This window comes from Lithobates pipiens, unplaced genomic scaffold (assembly GCF_037356315.1).
Source record: "Lithobates pipiens isolate NorthernLeopardFrog02 unplaced genomic scaffold, aLitPip1_a1.2 Scaffold_22, whole genome shotgun sequence".
NCBI classification, from domain to species: domain Eukaryota; kingdom Metazoa; phylum Chordata; class Amphibia; order Anura; family Ranidae; genus Lithobates; species Lithobates pipiens.
This window is the reverse complement of record NW_027507784.1, coordinates 140,075,922-140,095,689: the sequence shown is the minus strand read 5'-3', so window position 1 is coordinate 140,095,689 and position 19,768 is coordinate 140,075,922. Positions and strand designations below refer to the sequence as shown.

The 19,768-nt window shown below is 37.1% G+C and overlaps 1 protein-coding gene across 31 annotated transcripts in view; it reads left to right on the top strand.

Moving 5' to 3' along the window:
• The window catches only part of MAP2 (microtubule associated protein 2), a 325,226-nt gene that overhangs the window by 259,015 nt on the left and 46,443 nt on the right, over nt 1-19,768 (top strand). For 22 of the 31 annotated variants that reach the window (XR_013261850.1, XM_077448385.1, XM_077448395.1 and 19 more), the window contains 4 exons: nt 318-431; nt 7,178-7,255; nt 9,310-9,543; nt 14,457-17,822. Coding sequence is in view for 30 of the 31 variants with exons in the window: in XM_077448385.1 (XP_077304511.1) it covers nt 318-431; nt 7,178-7,255; nt 9,310-9,543; nt 14,457-17,822 (3,792 nt within the window). In the remaining variant the exon portion in view is untranslated. The remainder of the gene's footprint in view (nt 1-317; nt 432-7,177; nt 7,256-9,309; nt 9,544-14,456; nt 17,823-19,768) is intronic. The other 9 variants (XM_077448402.1, XM_077448401.1, XM_077448396.1 and 6 more) reach the window with 7 other exon arrangements.

Here is a 19,768-nt window from a genome sequence, read left to right as displayed (position 1 = left end):
TAATTCCTCTTTAGGAAGATATTATCAGTATAAATATTTGTGTAAGATTCCATTTTGGGGCCAAAGGTAAGATAAAGGAGCATTTTGCCTACAGCAACCAATCATAATCTTTTTTTTCCTTTCTAACCTGCCCTGACCAGTGGATTCTGATTGGTTGTAATGGGCGCAGGGTTATTTTCTCCAATTTTGATAAAGCAAACCCACTGACTGGCTATTGACCATTCTTAGTAAGAAATCTGTAAATTCCCTTCCCTACCATATTAACAATGTCTGTGTTGTTTGCTTGTCTTGTTTTGCCCCCATTGGTGCTTCGGTAGAGGAGGTATCTGCACGAATAGTCCAAGTAGTAACTGCTGATGCTGTAGCGGTCCTGAGAGGTGAACAGGAGAAGGAAGTCCAGCTCAAGGGCCCTCCGGGAGATCTTCCTTTAGGTAAAAGAGGATATAGTGAGTGTGACTTGTACTGTTCTGCAGAATCCCTCTGCAATTTTTAAATTGTAGTTGGGAATTAAAGTGCATTTTAAATGGCACAGGCCCAATATTACCATTGCCAAACTACTTATTACTATTATAACAAAACTAACCCAATGTTTTACCAATGTAGAATTTTCTATGTGGTGTCTTGGTCATAGGTGTATATGTGTGTGAAGTGTATGTTCTGATGGTTGTAGAAAAGGTTAACTCATGTGCTGTAATTGGTTGTAGACATGTGCAATTTGTTTGTTCCAAATTAGTTTTTTAACAAATTTCGACACACTTGTTAATTTGGAAATATCCAAAATAACGAAAACATGTTTAACAAACTTTTCCGAATATTCATAAATTAGAATATTAGTAAACTCGGAAATTCAGAAATTCAATATTTGAAAGTCCAAAAACCCGATAATTCTGAAATCTGAAATAATAACTAACTATTACCTTATAGGTACAGGCATACCCCACTTTTAAGTACACAATGGGGTTAATTTACTAAAGTTGGAAAGTGCAAAATCAGCCTCACTTCTGCATAGAAACCAATGAGCTTCTAACCCCAGCTTGTTCAATTAAGCTTATTGGTTTCTATGCAGAAGTGAGCCTGACTTTCCAGCTTTAGTAAATAAACCTCATTGTGTACTTAAAAGTGGGGTATGCCTGTATTAGAATTCCCTTTCAAATTTGGACGTTAGTGAACGTAACGAATACGAATTAATGCGAAGTTACGAATTATCCAAAATAACGAATGCCATATCTAAATGAATGGAACATAACAAATTAATAATAATACATAACAATAATAATAATAAAAACGATGTATTATTATTATTTATTCTTAATTTGTTCTGTTCCATTTGTGTAGATGCAGCATTCGTTATTTCAGATCATTTGTAACTTTGGATAAATTTGTGTTTGTTCCATTCACTAACAGACAAATTTGAAAGGAAATTCCAATACCTACAATTTAATAGTTATTATTAGTTAGTTATTCTTTCTAATTTTCGGATGTTCTTTCTTAATTTCGTTTTTTCGAAGTTACGATTTTTAAGAATTTACAAATTTACAAATAGCGATCATAACGAATAAAAACCAAAAATGAATGAAACTAAAATGAATGAATTTTTCAGCAGTTCACGTGTCTAATTGGTTGTAGGTAAAAAAAAGTGTCTGTACATTTGTATCTGTACTGTATGTGTGAAAGCGTTCCTGGATGAAAAATATATGTTGTTGCATGTGAGTGATGATAAGAGGCAAGTGTTCACAAACCCTCTTAGTCCACCAACACCCTGACTTGCACATTTTTGTAATTAATTTAGCTTTTGGATTTCATTGTGAGTATTTTATATTTTAGATACTTTTACTTGGATTTAATTTTTACAGTAGCCTGTCTATAATGTAAACTGAATACTTGTATTTAAATATATACAAGGGTCAGCATGGCCTGTGGTACCCTCAGGCTAGCAACATTGGTATGTCGCACTTGGTATTCATAACTTGTTCTATCTTGTTATTTTGTGAAATATGGATACTAAAATGTATGACTTTTCTGTTAGTTACTTCAAGGGTAAAGCTTGTTGAATTTAGTAGTATTCCGTTATAATAATGTTGCATTGGGGATTTGATTAAATAAGCTTTATTGCCTATATAGAAGGGGATATTTTCCTGCTATTCAATGGCAACATTTTCTGGCATAGAATGCAAGGGATCATGGAGAGCAGCACACAGCGAAAATTACTTTTCAAGTACTTTTTCTCTATAGGAAGAAAGGCAGAATTGTAACAGTGTATTTTCTTTTTTGTAAGAAGAGTCAATGGATAATATTAACTTGTTATGTGATAGCCTGTAGGGAAGCAGAATTACTGTAATACACATACTCGCACACACAGGCATTACTGCCAGTGTATGATACATAAGGTTAGTTGCACATGTACACGCAGCACTTTGTAAAAATAAAAGTATTACCCATAGCAACAAAGCAGATGGATTACTGTCAGTATCAAGTCAGTTTAATTGGTTGTGTTGGGTAATGACGTCAGGGCAACCCCTGGTGTTTGGGAATTTGTAATTTAGAATATGTAATTTGAGCTTGGCATCCTGACTGACAAATTGCCTGGTAAGTTCAAACTAAAACATTTAAAATTGTATAGACTTGGGGGTGTATATTTATTAAAACTTCACCCACATTAGAAGTGACCAGATTGGGATCACATTCTACAGCATTTTTACATAGACTATTTAATATGATTCAAAATGAAATCTTCTTCTTTGTCTTCTTCTGTAAGAGGAATGCTACAGGTAGCGTACATTGAGGTTTTGTATGCAAAACTGTACATTTATGTTTTAGGTTTGGGTTGAAGGGTTTGGGTGGTGTTTAATGTAACTTGTAAGCACTGCATTTTTGAAACATCACTGCCAAAAGTGATTAAACCTTGTTAAAAGTACTTTTTACCAGATCATAATGATGAATGTTGTTTAACGTAAAGCATATTTCCACTTTTGCAGTCAAATTTGAGAAAACCGCAATATCGTTATGTGTTCCCGTTCAAACAACATACTAATTTTTATTATTTCTTTTAAACAACAGTAAAGCTTTTCTTCCCATTAAATTAACAAATATTTTATACTTACCTGTTCTGTGGAATGGTTTTGCACAGAGCAGCCCCAAGTCTCTTCTTCTGGGGTCCCCTGCCGGTTCTCCAGGCTCCTCCTCTTCAGCAACTGCACCCATGGAAAGCTGCTTTCTATAGGGGAATCCGTGTGTGTTTGCTCCTGAGCCGCCTTGTCTGCATCTATTGACACAGACTCGGCGGCTCAGCCTGCCCCCAGCTCACTTGACACAGCATAGCCAATGGCTCCCACTGCTATCAATCTGCCCAGGGAGGAGAGAGACAGCAGCAGGAGCCCCTGCTCATGTGCACATCGCTGGATTGGATTCCTGCTCAGGTAAGTATAAGAAGGGGCTGGGGGGGGGGGGGTATTTTGCAGCACAGAAAGTTTTTCACCTTAATGCTTTAAGGTGAAAAACTTTAAGGCTTTAGAACCACTTTATTATTTCTTACCCTTTAAATGTTTGTCAGGGAAAGGTGTCATGGCTGACTGCAAGGTTTTTTGAACTTTGTTAGAACAGACAGTGTTCAAATTTTGTTACAATTAATAATAAATATTTGTCTGCAGAGTACAGACTGGGTTAACTATGGTAAGCTGCATTTTTTTATGCTATGTGAATGGGGACAAATATTAACTATGTGTTATCCCCATTTATCTGCTAAAGTGAAAAATACACTTTAAAATATCTGCCCACCTCAAAATATAAGTGTAGGGCCCTGGCTTACACACCTTGGTTTTATCAGGATTTCACTGCAATAAATACCAATTCTGTTCCTTTTGATCTGGGAGTTAGAAACATTTTAGCCCACCTTTGTTCCATCTCCTCCTGTTGTATTTTACATAATATGAAATACATTTGAATAAAGACAGCATACAGCAGTTCTGCAGACTTAAGATCTTAAGAACAATGGAGCCCTCAAAAAATACAAGGAACTGCCAGGTGGTGTATCTGTCTAGCACAGGCTTTCTCATCCTTTTTACCCTGGAGGAACCTTTGAAATAATTCTCAAGTCATAGGGAACCCCTGCTAAAAATGATTTTATCTACAACTTAGTTTACTAGAATGATCAGTAAATTGTAGATATAATCACTAAAACCATGTTCTATATAAACATGAAATTATAATTAAACAAACAGTAATAATGGGCAGAAAATTAGACAGTGAAAACTGCAATGTCCCCATACATTGCTGGTTAGTGGAGACTGTTGTGATTAAAATGGTATTTCTATATACCTGACAAAGACCAGCTAGAGGTATAACTAACGTAATTACAATACTCACAAAACCCTTTACTTAACACTGCAGTATTAAGGAGACAACAAGAACAGATGAGCCAAGATTGTAATTCAGCAGTTGTCTGGTGTATTGTGGGAGGGGCTGCATTTTATATGCACCCTTATCAGCCAATCATTGTATAGAACATGGGTGTGGTTAATACAGAGGCGCACATTACACATCATCATTACACATCATCATTACATATCATTACATATCATTACTCATGTCATCTGCTTCTGAATCACAGTCATGGGATATGTGGCTCAGACATATTGTGACACAATTTCTTTATTTAGACAGTACAGAATAAAACTGCCTATGCAAGCTATATTTTCTTATGTGCATGTTTACAGAAAAACTGCCTATGTCTGCAGATACAGAGTCTAAGCCAACTAGTAAAGTTAACCCAAGTTAAACCTATATGAACTTACAAAGATGGAGTCACTCTGGTTCAGCCATATCACAACAGAGACATGCTTCCTTACGTTGGTGGTCTCTTATATATGGTTATTGGGACAAAGGACCCCTCAGAGATGGACAGTTGAAGTTGGAATATATTTGTTACTTACATGCCAAATTATTTGAAAAGTACCAAGTGGACAAGTTGTTTTTTTCAGATCAAACATCATAAGGAAATAATCAATGTGCTCAGTAGTGAACATAGTCAGCAAAGGGCCCCCACACAAGAACAGTTATTGGTGCCCTCACATTTAAGTAATGCCCAAGTTCAAACACCTAATGATTGTGCATAGATTATTGCAGGTGAAGAGTAGGCTCTGTGATGCCTAGAAATCTATTATAGTCCATAATATGAAATTAAGATGAGACTCTGAACACCATGTTCGCCTCTTAGCCAAATGGTGTCAAGATGAAAATGGGAGAAACCTTCTGCATGTCTCACTGCTGCTTGGACAGGAAATAAAGGAATTTCTTCTTGTACAGTAGTGCTTAGATATTGTGCACAGTTTAAATCTAAATCCAAAAACAAAATAGTAATATATTGCAGTTTACCAGTCCTTAGATGTGGTGACCTCATTTGTTTTTCCAGGATGACGTGTGTTTATTTATTTATTTTTTGCTTCTATTCCTCTAGACATACTGTATTTCTTTTCACTTCCTTTCTTGGAAACATACCAGGAAATAAAAGGAAATATTTCCAACTATGAGGACAAATTTCCACTTACTGTACACTGTTGTCATCACAATAGATGTACCCCTGGAAGATTGTTGCTTTTTGTATTCTATTGCAAGTGTTCTCACAATGTTGAATCACTTATTTTGTCATATTCAAATACAGTATATATATATATATATATATAGTGCTGTTTTTGTCCATATCGTTACATAATGCATATAGTTCATATTCATTTCTGCCCTCAAAGGTGCTTACTACAGTCATAAACAAACACACTGAGGTTGATTTACTAACTGCAAATATACTGGGGTTCATTTACTAATAGACTGTGCACTTTGTAAAGTGCATCTTTGCACCCTGCAAGTGCTGCTTGCACATGATTGGATGATAGAAATCAGCAGAGCTTCACCTCAGATCTAGAGCAACGTAACTTGAAGTGCACTTACATTACACTTCCAAGTGCAGTTACAATGCACTTACAGCACACAGTATATATACCTTTAGTAAATTAACTTTGCCGTATTTAAAGTAGCACCAAACTGGTTTAAAAATATATATTTTGTTCAAGTATGAAAATTATTTAATTCTTAACTAAAAAAGTCTCTCTATTGTTCTCAGTCTCAGAGTTTTGCTGCTGGGATCCTATTTCCTGTTAAAGGGTGGCTATGTTTGTCCACCATGGTCCCACTGTAAGTGGGAATGTAATTATCCTTTCTTTCTCACTCCAAAAATGAAATAGGGACTACGGACCATGGAATTTGTAGTGTACACTGCTCGAGTGTAATATGCACTGCTCATTTCAAACAAGTGGAAGTTAAGGGGAAAGAAAAGGTTTGGGATCATAAAAGATGTTACAAGGAGGTGTAAAACATATTGAGAGTTTTTTTTAATGAAACATAGATGACGGGCCATTTAGTAGTGGATGTGAACAAATTATTTGAAAAAAAAAATAAGGATATCGTTTAGTGTCACATTAATTTTAGGTGGTAATGGTATGTACCCTTGACATTCATTTCATTTGTCATTAAATGCCACGCCCTTCTCTAAAATTCTCATTTGGTTACAACTGCCTTTTGTTTTAAGTTTTCAATTGAAGTTGATAGGTCTAACACCAGATTTATAACAAAAAGAAAACACAATTTTAAACAGATGCAGCCTTTACAATCCTTAACCCTAAACAGTTGTACCTAAACAGTAATTGTCTTTTTTTTTTAAGTTTGCTAAATTCAATACCGAATTTTTCCTTTAAGTCCACCCAAAAGTATCTTTATATTTTTTTGAGGATGAATGTAACTTAAGTAAAATTACAAAGTATATGCAACTGCATTTTTTTCAGAGCATATTGCTAAACTGTTCAAATGCTTCAAATATTATGATTCCAGTTGGCATCCCTGTTCTAAATTCTGTATATGCAGAGACTATGCGGTTTATTTACTAAAGGCAAATCCACTTTACACTACAAGTGCACTTCGAAAAGTGCAGTCCCTGTAGATCTGAGGGAAGCATGCAAGGAAGATAAAAAAAAGCATTTTTGTTTGTATATAATTAGATGATAAAATCATCAGAGCGTCCCCTCATTTCAGTTGCCTTTGGTAAATCAACCCCTTTGCATGTTTTTACATGCTTTACTCTTGGTATTGTTGTGCATTTCACTGACCTGCTTTACCTTTCTTTAAATCCTAGCTGTAGAAGATACAACCAATCTGCCTCCTTCTCCTCCTCCTTCACCGGCTTCAGAACAGATGGGAATGGTGGAGGAAGGTAAGGCCCTGTTATTGAATTGGTCCATTGAGAATCTTAAAATGATAAACTATGCAAAATGTACATTACACAGATGTAATTCTAAAACTTACATTTATTATGATCTCATGGTATTACTACTACATACCTACAAGGTACTTTTCACCCACATATACTGTATATATACAATTTCCATATCCATGTTGTACACTGCATTTCACTTGTATACTTGCAATTGGGAATTATCAAATAATGCAAAACCATATTTTACTGGATGCAATCCAGATTGTTTTTATGGTTTATTTAAGTCATACTTTTCTTGGGTAGCAGTGTTATTATTTTGTAATTTTAAATTAAATTGTGAAAATTACACTTCAAAAAGAGGGATTTTGGGGAAAATATATGCAATTTTAAATTAAAAATAATTATAATTATTCTTGTTTTATTATTAATAAATATAATAATAATAATAATAATAATAATAAATCCAGTTCTCATTTAGGGCTGATTTAACTTACCGTCCTAAGGTTGATTTAACTTAAGGTAATGGATGAATAGCTGGCTGCAACAGACGTGATTTTAAAGGCATTCTTGGGTCTTTTTTGAAAGGTAGCATCTCCCATATGCAAATAACTTTTATGCTATTTAAAAAAAATAGTAATTAAACCGTTAAATGCTCTCTGTCTCCCTTTCCCTATTGCACTCAGATACAAACTGTTGTCCAGCTTTGCTAGAAAACTGTTGCTCCTGTCACAAATAAAAATATCCTGTCACAAAAGTTTCAGCAAACCACTTACCTGTAAAGAAAAAAAAAACACAGAATACTGAGGTTTTCTGGGAAACCTGCACTTCTAAGAGTGTTGATTTCACAAGTCCTATGCAGCTCTTAGTGGTTTCTCAAGTTGATCTCCACCTCCACATCACTACTGTGTCCTGTAAGTCAAGTGGAGAAACCAGTGAGAGCTGTGGAGGAACTCAGAGATTGACAGTAGTGAAACTGGTGGCCTCCTAGTGGGCTTTGTGGGTCCATTTCTTAGGACTAGAATGGTGTTCAGTGGCAGGAGAGGTAATTCTTTACAAGAATGTGGCCTGCACAAACTTTTTATTTTGACAGGGTCAGTATAAGATGCTATCTAGGTTTCTACATTCTGATATCTAGCGGCATTCAATTCAGAAGTTTGGCATATGACAACTGTATTTTTGAGTGTAACTACTGAGCTTCAGTTTCACATATTATATGCCTTTAGGCTATCCAATCTGGAGCACACCAGATTATTCTGTAAGGGACAACCTTTGCAAGTGGGAGAGCAACCCCTTGATTGTGGGCAATTTCTTTTCTAAAGGAGTAGAATAGTTAGGTTTCCCAATGGTTATGTAGCCCTGTTTACTTCAATCATCCACATTTTTTTATTTTTTTATTTACCTGCACAACTGGGTGTTAGAAGTGAATATATCTTCAATAGGCTAAGTGAAAATTATTTCATGTAGCACATCAGTCACATAGTACATCTTCCACACAATGTACATTTAACTAAACTGATACTTAATATAGGCATACATGATAATTTGATACAATACAGTGCATTTACCAACCAAGCCCTATTTTCCAGTATTCAAATGTGTACAATTAGTTAAAGAGTTTGTAACTTGAAGTAGATAATTTCATCATCACCAAGGATTTACAAACCATTTTATAATAGGTGATGAAACATATATTTCCTAGTGCACAGGCAAGTTGATAGAAAAAAAAAGAATAAAATAAATCAAATGTACTGCAACATATATTTCCAAGTTAATCAGAAAGTTGATTGCAGAAAATATTAACATAAATGTACTGCACTTTAATAGAGATTCCCAAGCACTGAAGATCAGATCAGTAAATTACTGTTCATAGTATTTCAAGCAATATCCATTTGGCTATATTGGTATTCTTTCAAGTTATGAGCCAAAATTGGTCAGGTTGATACTCTATATATAATATATATATATATATATATATAAGGTGTTCTTTTCATAATGTTCCTATGAATGTCTTATCTGTTCTCTCCATGTCATCTTGTCTTTCAACTCCAAAGAAGAGAGAGTTAAGGGTCCTCTGACTGAGAAAGAAGACGAGAAAGCTCAGGGGGGAGAACACAGGCCAACTGAGTCCTCCAACTTGGGGCTCAGCCAGGTCCAATCAGATTCAGGATCTGATGACACACAACACCAAGAGGAAAGTGTTGTATGCGAAATAGCAGATGGAAAAAGCATTACAAAAAGTGAAGCAGTGTCCTCTGCTGTTGTAATGCCTTCCTTACCAGAGGAAGGTGTGTCCTGTGTATGCTTTGCATGTTAATTGCTCCCTGAATCCAACTTAAATGCTCATCCGAGGCTGTTTCATTCTTGTGTGTTGCCATGATTATTGGCTTTGCTGTTTTCCTAAGCTCACTGCAGTTTGTTGTCTGTCATGGACAGCACAAAACGTTTCCTACCTCAGTAGCTGATTTCAGGTTACTTTGCCATGATACAAACATGCTTTGCTGCTAAGCTGTTGCTTTGTGTTAGTCTCTCTTCTGCCATGTTAGACGTGTTTGCCAGTCACTTTGCTGATGACTATATACCTCTCTGTTTTATTTTTTATTCATTTATTAAATTCTTACATTAGTTCTAACTTTTTTTTCATAGAGGCTCAGTTTTCCAACTTGATTTTATATCTCATTTGTTAATGTTCAATTATAATTTTGTTTATTTTGTTTATGTTGTCTCTTGATTCTTTTTTTTTTTCATTTTTTCCTTTAAACAATTACCGTTTTCTTTTTTAAAGCATGTCTTCTTCCATTCATTGCAGTCTGCGGCTGCTCATTATAAAGCTATGCTATAAGTTAGCATTCTTTTTTCTTGCCTTGATAGATGTGTAGTTTTGTTGTTTCTTTTTCTTCTGTATGTAGTCGCATATGTATTATTGAATATATGATGTTTTAACAGAGCCATTCAAATAGATTTATGACACACCTAATCTAATTTATTACAAACAAACCTTAAGGGCAAGAAGTACTTTTGTTGTCCATAACAACCATTCAGATTCCTTGTTTCCTCTTATATCCTGATCTACTTTGTATAAAAAGGGTAACAGAATCTGATTGTATGCTATGGGGAATTATAACATTTTAAATTGTACATTTTTAAGACCGATAAACCAGATACCAAATTAAGTAACTGGAATAGAAAATTACCTTTGTCTAGTTAAATGGCATATGTGAGCCTTTCTGTTTTAAAGGTGCATGCTCCAGGGTTGTCATTGTAATTCTGCTTTCACTAATTGGTGAGTCATTGACCTTGAATATGACCTATATGTAACCCATAACTCAGCAACGAAAGATCATAAATTAAATTCTTGACATGTTCTTTTTAAATAAATAATTTAAAAGGATGGGGAATGGAACATAATTGCTCCTAGAACATCTGCTTCCAAAAAAGAGAATTTAAAGAGAATTTAAGTACATATACATATATAATACCATGATTATTTTAAACAGCACTTTCTTTAAATATCTTCTCTTCTTCAATTTCTGTATCACCTACCATAAGAAATGTGTTAAAGTTCAAGCAAAATAGAAGAAAAGTGACAGGTACCTGTAAAATTATTTGTAGTTTGTTATACATTTCATAAAATGATTGCCAGAAAACCCAGACTCTACATTCCTTCTGAACAACAGGTGTAAAATTTAGTTTAGCCACTGGGCCAGCAGGCAAGATCTTATGTTGTAGCACTGTGACCTGTTGGTGCAGTCACATACTGATCATGTATGGGCTGATAGTGTCAACTGTGGGCTTTTTACAGATGTGTATATCAACGTGTGATAATCATCTAATTGACTTCCAAAGGGTTATTACACATTTTTTGTTGGCATAAAAAAAGAATTGCAGAGCCAAACAGATTTCAAGAGAAATAGTTAGAGCCAGTTCACACAGGGGCAGCACGACATGCGGCACGACTCACAGAGGTGACCTGCACACGGCTTCAGTTTGCGGCTTGCAAAATGACTTCTGTATAGAAGTCAATGCAAGTCACCTGAAGTCGCCCCAAAAGTAGTACAGGAACCTTTTCTAAGTGGGAGCGACTTGAGTCACTCCTATTAGAATGGTTCCATAGTACAGAATGAGTCTCCCCTGTGTGAACTGGGTCTTACTCTGTCAGCGAATTAGAGGTTTACAAACAAGTGTTTTTTTTTATACATATGAGATGCACTACTTTTATAAACTTTGTTTACATGCCACAATCATTTGTGTGATGTAATACCTTGCAACTATGCTGTGTCTTCCAGAAAACCCAGGTTAAATACCTGTTTTGTTAGTGTTTTTTGTTTTTTAAAGCAGTTTGACAAAATCGGTCAAAATATGTCAGATTTATACTTATCAAATCAAATATAGAAATGAGTGTAGGGGAAGATGGAGTACAATGGAGAAGAGAACATATTTTTAAAAAGAAAAACGTCATATTTTATATATGTATGAAACATATTCATAGTAGACACCAATACAATGTTAAGTATACCTATAGTCATATATATCAGAATTAAAAATGACAAATTATAAAAATAAATACACCCTCTAAAATTGTTCATAAAGCCCAGTTTCATCCAGTTTTCTTTGTTTCAGGTTTGCCTAGAGTGGGTTAGAACTGCTGATGAGGGTTCCCCTCATTTCCTCTTCCAGTGATACCCTATCACATCATGACATGCAGTATGTCAGGAGAAAGGAGCAATAGGAAATCTCAGTGGGGATACATGCATAATAAATATGATTAAAAGCTTCTACTTTCCCCTTCCTCATTTACTAAAATATTACTATGGCTGTTTGAGCCTATTTTGGACAGGTTTGTTTCTCCTCTGGTCCTGTTGGCATAGGGATAGGAAGTGAGGTGATATCTCCCATCAGGAGAAGTTATTAGCATTGAACATTTGAATCAAGACTTATTGAAAAAGCCGAACTTTACATTTTAAATGTTGATAACTGAAATTGGGGGGCAGCTAAACCTATTTCTAGTTTTATTTGCTGTGTCATTTGACACGTCACCGTACCAGAAACAAATTAAGGATGGCAGTCCTGGCTTGCACCAAAGAAATCGGTTATCGGTGAATTCCTCGATTGGAAGTGTACCTCCATTTATATCAGGGAATGATACAATTAAATGGTAGCATGCTTTTTGTACCGGGGAAACAATTCTAGGAAAGGTTACACAATAAAACATTTTTCAAATAGTTCTTTGGAGTACTGTGTCAGAAGAGAAATCCTGCAATGCGAATTGCTTATGTTGTTTTGATACTCTCTGTACTGTTTGTCATGTATTTACAGATGCACTGTAACCTGATTAATAAAACATATACTGTTCATACAAATCTAATATTACTGGGATCATAAATTCAAAGACAAGTACCAACATTTTCATTGGATTTTTCCAAATTAAAATCAGATAGCGGAAGAGAGATTACCTTTCACCTAAAAGTTACTATGGAAACTGCATTTTTTTATCCTTCACAGTAGCTTTAAGGCAATTTTTCTTTAAATTAAACTCAACTAAAACATGTAGGTGGATTGCTTTTTTTTAAGCAAAAGCAGAAAAAAATGTGCCTAAAGCCAATCCCCGGCCACTTTTTTTAGTGGGTTTTTTTTTTAACTGGTATACTATTTTTAGTTTTAGTTTTTTTTTTATTGTTGCATTTAACTTCATTGCCAGAACAGGAAGACAAAGATAGCAATAAAACACATTATTTTGTAAGTGCGATATATAGTCTGCTTGATGCAGCCTTCAACACTCCAGTTAATGTTTTTGTACACCTTGTTAGAAAATTTTAAAATTGTGGTATAATTCAGTTGTGCTAGGTCAGAAAATAAAAAGTGAAGGCCCACTGATACAACCCTTATTACAGTAATGTATGCTTTACCACAGCACTTGGTAATGCACCATACCGCAGTTATTGTGTGGCAGTGCCTTTAATTCTCACTGACATCCTGAGCCACAAGGGAAAATACCTGCAATGCAGCATACCACAACATATAGTAACACACAACAATGCATTGTGGTGCGCTGTGTTACCAAATGCATTACCCAATTAATGCGCTGCCTTAACACAACACTCAATAATGCATGACATAACGTGCAATAATGAAGGTATGTTAACCTCCCTGGTGGTATGATTCAGTCTGGAATAAGGTGCTGAAAGCGGTACAATTATTTTGCACGGAAATCTGGCTTTTATTTTGTATTCCTGTAATTCTTAGGAATAACGCTCTTAAATCTGTTCAAACCAGAGTCTAGCAGACATCCCGGGTATGATAAAGTTTATAATATAATAAAGAATAATAAAATGTATTCAATAATGTAATAAAATCCTAAAACACTGAAAAATTTACACTTTTTGGTTGCTATGGGCAATCTCCAAATTCCAGGCAGTAAAAAACAGTATTTATAATATAAAAGTGCATGCAGGGCATTGCACAAACCACTAGGGACAAAGGGGGTGTGTATTTTTTAATACAGCACTGTAATCTGTAAGATTACAGTGCTGTGTGTGTTTAGTGTGTTTTAACTTTTTTGAATTTGCCGCCGTTCTCCGCTCCCGTGCGCCGTAACGTCGCAGGGAACGGAGCTCGGCGGCATTCGGCACTGTGAATCGAGCGCAGGACGGCTCAATCGCACAGCGCGGCGGACATCGCTGGATCCAGGGGACAAGGTGAGTAACGATCCCTGTGTCCTCCCCTGCATCGAGCGAAGTCATCCCGAGTCTGGCTCGGGTTTACCGCTCCTATCAGTATATTCCTACCCCGAGCCAGACTCTGGATTACCGCTAGGGGGGTTAAAAGGACCGGCATGATGCAAAAGACACTGCATGTTGATGTCTTGCCTAATTAAATTTTTCATAGCATCATTGTTCAATACTCCTACCTAAAATATTGACAATTCAGGTGCCCAGTACAGTGGCTTGATGTAGGGTCTGTATCTTCACAAAAAAAATAAAAAATATTGAAAACAATGGTGTATACTTGCCATAATATGCCATGTAGTATAATCTGAGTTATTCAGGTTACAGTGTACTGTAATTCCAGGCCCTGCTGTTTTACATATGAGCTGCTGTGCTTTCTGCTTTGTTACATTAATTGTAATGCACCTGTTCACAGAGACATTTCTGATGAATGATTGCTGGCTGATATGTTTTGAAAAAAAGTCAAACTTTTCTAGATTTGCTTTCAGCCTCGAAGATGGGGGCACAAGGACATGCAGATTCTGTTCCTTCCTCCGTGGAAGTTGTGGAAGATATTCCATCTACTAAGAGCAAGACTGAGGAAGAACCAAAGCAAGATATCCTGGCATCACAACTCCTTGAGAAAGATGTCAAGAAACCAGAGAAGGAAGATGACAAATTGCCTTCAGCGTTAGAAATGCCCAGCATTGATACAGTGTTTGAGGCTCCACACGGTTACTCATTTTCTATAGAACCATGCACCCCTACATCTCCTGAAGCTGAGCAAGACTTTATGAAAGCTGAAACTGAAAGCAAAGATAACCTTTCAACATCCCCAACAAGCAATGTGAAGGAAAACTTGTTCTCTAGTTTCCCTTCAAGTGAAAGTTCTGTACCACTTTCAACTGTACAGGATAGAGGGCTGGTTGTCAAAGATGAACTTTCTTTACATACCTCAATGCCAATGCTTGTCACAGATTCATTTGAGAAAGATGTTACAGATAAGACAGATTTCCCTCAAATTGCCAAAGATAGTGCCATTGAAAGTTTTCACAGTCAGCTGGCTCAGCCAGAGGCAGAAACCATTAGCATATTAAGTACACAGATGAAAGATGAGACACCAAGTTTAATGACATCAAGTGATGCGTCTAGTAAAGTTTCTGACAAACAACTTGATGAAAAAGAGGATGTTCACACCAAGCCTGATGAAGCAATAGGTGAAATGGACATTTTGCCAAAACAAGAAGAAACTCTCAGTGGCAAATCTACTACTGATAATGAAAAGCAAATTAAAGATAAACAGGAAGCATCAGCAGTAGACACTTTTGAGGTTCAAGATGGAAAAGAAATTATATTGGAATCTCCTAAAGAAAAATCTTTACCAGAATCTAAGGATGATAGTAAAAATGTAGCTGAGCATAAAATCAAGCTGGAGGAGGATAAGTCTGGAATGTCCACATATTTTGAAACATCTGCTCTGAAAGAAGAAGCTTTAGGAGATAGTGTTCAACAAAGTAGTGATTACTATGAGTTGACGGATGTCAAAGAACCCCCTTATGAAGCTGCTTCCATTCCACATATAGCTAAAGATGAAGATGAAGCAGAGAATGACTTAGCCCCAGTGGTTGAAAAAAAGGTCCGTGCGACTCATGAAGTAGGTTATAGTACTCTTACTTCTGGAATGATGCATGCAAATGTATCTTCCGGGGATCGTTTATTCACAATTGATCCAAATATCTATGCGGACAAATCAGAGTTCCTTAGTAAAAATAAAGATGATCTGACCCTTAGTCGTAGTTTAGGACTTGGTGGAAGATCTGCCATTGAGCAAAGAAGTATGTCTATAAATCTTCCAATGTCCTGTCTTGACTCCATAGCACTAGGATTTAGCTATGCTCGTGCCCATGACCTTTCTCCTCTAGCAACTGATATTCTTTCGAATACAAGTGGTAGCCTAGATGAGGGAGATGAAGGCGATTTGCCAGCCATCACCCCAGCTCTTGAAAAAGCGCCTTCATTCCCAGAAGAAGCAGAGCAGGAAGAAAAGGATGAGGAAGAGCATGAACAAGAAACAGAAAAAGATACAGGGAAAGAAAGGTTTGAGTTGGAACCATTATGTGAGTCTCAGTATCCAGCTAAAGATTATTACAAGAATGGTACTATCATGGCACCAGACTTGCCAGAAATGCTAGATTTAACTAAACCTCGATCAAGGCTAGATTCAGGTAGTGCAGAGGTAGATGTTGCTAGAAGAAAGTCTGGAGCTTCTGAGATCATTATTGATGAAGGAAGTGTGCTCCAGCAAGCATCTGTAATTGAAGAAAGCAGCCTTCTTGTAAAGACAGATAGCCAGCAGGAAGAACTAGGCTACTGTGTGTTCAATAAATACACCGTCCCTCTTCCATCTCCAGTACAAGACAGTGAAAGTATGAGTGGGGGAATGTCTACCCTTTATGAAGGTCTTGCTGTAGACCCATCCATTATTCAGGTAAAACTGGCAGCAGCAGAAAAACTTGGAATAGAAATGCAGGAATCCAGCAGTGACACAGGGTCATTGGGGTGGGAGTCAGAGCAGGATAAAAAGTTTGGTGAGACAAAACTTGATACTGTCTTAGAAAAAGGAGAGGATTTGACTGAGTTAAAAGAATCATTAGGGACAGCGGATATTACAGACAAAGTAGAAAGCACAGAGCCTGGCTTGAAAGACAAAGAAGCCCCAGAGATGAAGAATGAAATAGATAAGATATCTGTTAAGGAGTCCAAACCTGAAGAAAGTGAATCAACCCCTGACTCTGTCCCTGAGAAGACTATGACAGAGGCATCCGAACAAGTCAAGCTATCTACCGAAGAAACACTCAGTCAGGAAGTTACTGAACCTTCTGAGTTGCAGGCACAAGAAGATAAGAAAGAAGAACCTATTGAACCTCAAATTACTGCAGAAGATTCCATCATAGTTAAAGTAATTTCTGATGAAGATGCAGCCACTCTGAAGGAGGGAAGCAAACTTTCTGAACTTGATTTGAAGGAGAAAGGTGCAAAACCTGACCTAGTACATCAAGAGGCAGTTGACAAAGAAGAGTCTTATGAATCTAGTGGGGAACCAGAACAAGCTCAAGAGCCATCACAAGAAGGCCCCCAGAGTGCATCACCTGTAGATACTCAAAAACCAGATACTGAAGATAGCACTATGCAGATCACACAAGAACCAGTGGAGACACCTGTTTCTCTTACACAGGAGATAAAGCACGAGGAGCCACAGGAAGCAGAGGAAGAAAAGGTGGAGGAACCTAATTTAGAGCAAACTACAGAGACAGTAGCAGAAGCAGAAGAAATTGATCAGAAGATAATACAACCTGTAGATGAAGAATCTGATAAAGAGATACATGAGTTAGAGGTAACAGAGGAAAGTAGTAAAGACTTAACACAAGAATTGCCAGAGGAAGTTGAGTTAGAGAATGTTGATAAAGAACCAATTCAGGACCACACAGAAGAAATTAAAGGAATTATTGAGTCTGTGGTAACGGTGGAAGATGACTTTATTAAGATAGAGCAAACTACTGTGGATGAAGGTGAATCTGTGGCTCACAATGTCCGCTTTGCAGCAACTCAACCTGCTGAACTAGATGAGAAGCCCTTAACAGAAGAAGAAGAGGAGGAGCACGAGGAGGAGGAGGAGGAGGAGGAGGAGGAAGTAATAGAAGAAGAATCCAATGAAGAGCCCAAAGAAGGATCACCTTGTATGCCAGCTTCTCCAGAAAGGGAGGAAACAGAATACAAGACAGAAACACAGGATGATTACAGAGATGAGACAACCATTGATGATTCCGTTCTGGATACAGATAGCATTTGGGTGGACACACAAGGTGGGTTACCATTCTATTTTTCTATTGGATGGACAGTTTTAAAAAAAATGTATTTATTGTAACAGATGGGATCTCAAACAATATATTGCCAGAATGGAGTTGCAGATCTAAAGCTAACCTCCAGCCAAAGATAAAATAATAACATAAACTGATCATGTATATCTACTTTTTACTTTGTATGCATATTTTACATCAGAACAATAACAGCTACACAAACAATTTAATCTATTGCACTTATTTATGTACAGAGCCCATATTGGATTAGTTTCCAGCTAGTTTTAATACAGCTTTGCAGCCATGGGAATTCTGAATATGAAAGCAGAGTAATTCATGGGTCACTGCAACTCCAGTTTCACATAATAACATTTAGGAGAATTACACATGTGATTAGATAACATCTGTGATCAATGGCACTTGTGTATGAAATTTAGTGTGCCAAGGTCTACATTATGCAGTAGTTTAAAATCCAGATACAGTGGTGTGAAAAAGTGTTTGCCCCCTTCCTCATTTCCTGTTCCTTTGCATGTTTGTCACACTTAAGTGTTTCGGAACATCAAACCAATTTAAACAATAGTCAAGGACAACACAAGTAAACACAAAATGCAATTTGTAAATGAAGGTGTTTATTATTAAAGGTGAAAAAAAATCCAAACCATCATGGCCCTGTGTGAAAAAGTGATTGCCCCCCTTGTTAAAACATACTATAACTGTGGTTGTCCACACCTGAGTTCAATTTCTCTAGCCACACCCAGGCCTGATTATTGCCACACCTGTTCACAATCAAGGCATCACTTAAATAGGAGCTGCTTGACACAGTAAGGTCCACCAGAAGATCCTTAAAAGCTACACATCATGCCGAGACCCAAAGAAATTCAGGAACAATTGAGAAAGAAGGTAATTGAGATCTATCAGTCTGGAAAGGGTTATAAAGCCATTTCCAAAGCTTTGGGAATTCAGCGAACCACAGTGAGAGCCATTATCCACAAATGGCGAAGACATGGAACAGTGGTGAACCTTCCCAGGAGTGGCCGGCCGCCCAAAATTACCCCAAGAGCGCAGCGACGACTCATCCAAGAGGTCACAAAAGACCCCACAACAACGTCCAAGGAACTGCAGGCCTCACTTGCCTCAGTTAAGGTCAGCGTTCATGCCTCCACCATCAGGAAAAGACTGGGCAAAAATGGCCTGCATGGCAGAGTTCCAAGGAGAAAACCACTGCTGAGCAAAAAGAACATCAAAGCTCGTCTCAATTTCTCCACAACACATCTTGATGATCCCCAAGACTTTTGGGACAACATTCTGTGGACCGATGAGACAAAAGTGGAACTCTTTGGAAGGTGTGTGTCCAAGTATATCTGGCGTAGAAGGAACACTGCATTTCATAAAAAGAACATTATACCAACAGTAAAATATGGTGGTGGTAGTGTGATGGTCTGGGGCTGTTTTGCTGCTTCAGGACCTGGAAGACCTGCCGTGATAAAAGGAACTATGAATTCTGCTGTCTACCAAGAGATCCTGAAGGAGAATGTCCGACCATCTGTTCGTGTACTCAAGCTGAAACGAACTTGGGTTCTGCAGCAGGACAATGATCCTAAACACACCAGCAAGTCCACCACCGAATGGCTGAAGAACAACAAAATGAAGACTTTGGAGTGGCCTAGCCAAAGTCCTGACCTGAATCCTATTGAGATGTTGTGGTATGACCTTAAAAAGGCCATTCATGCTCGAAAACCCTCTAATGTAACTGAATTAGGACAATTCTGCAAAGATGAGTGGGGCAAAATTCCTCCAGGACGCTGTAAAAGCCTCATTGCACGTTATCGCAAACGCTTGGTTGCAGTTGTTGCTGCTAAGGGTGGCCCAACCAGTTATTAGGTTTAGGGGGTAATCACTTTTTCACACAGGGCCATGATGGTTTGGATTTTTTTTCGCCTTTAATAATAAAC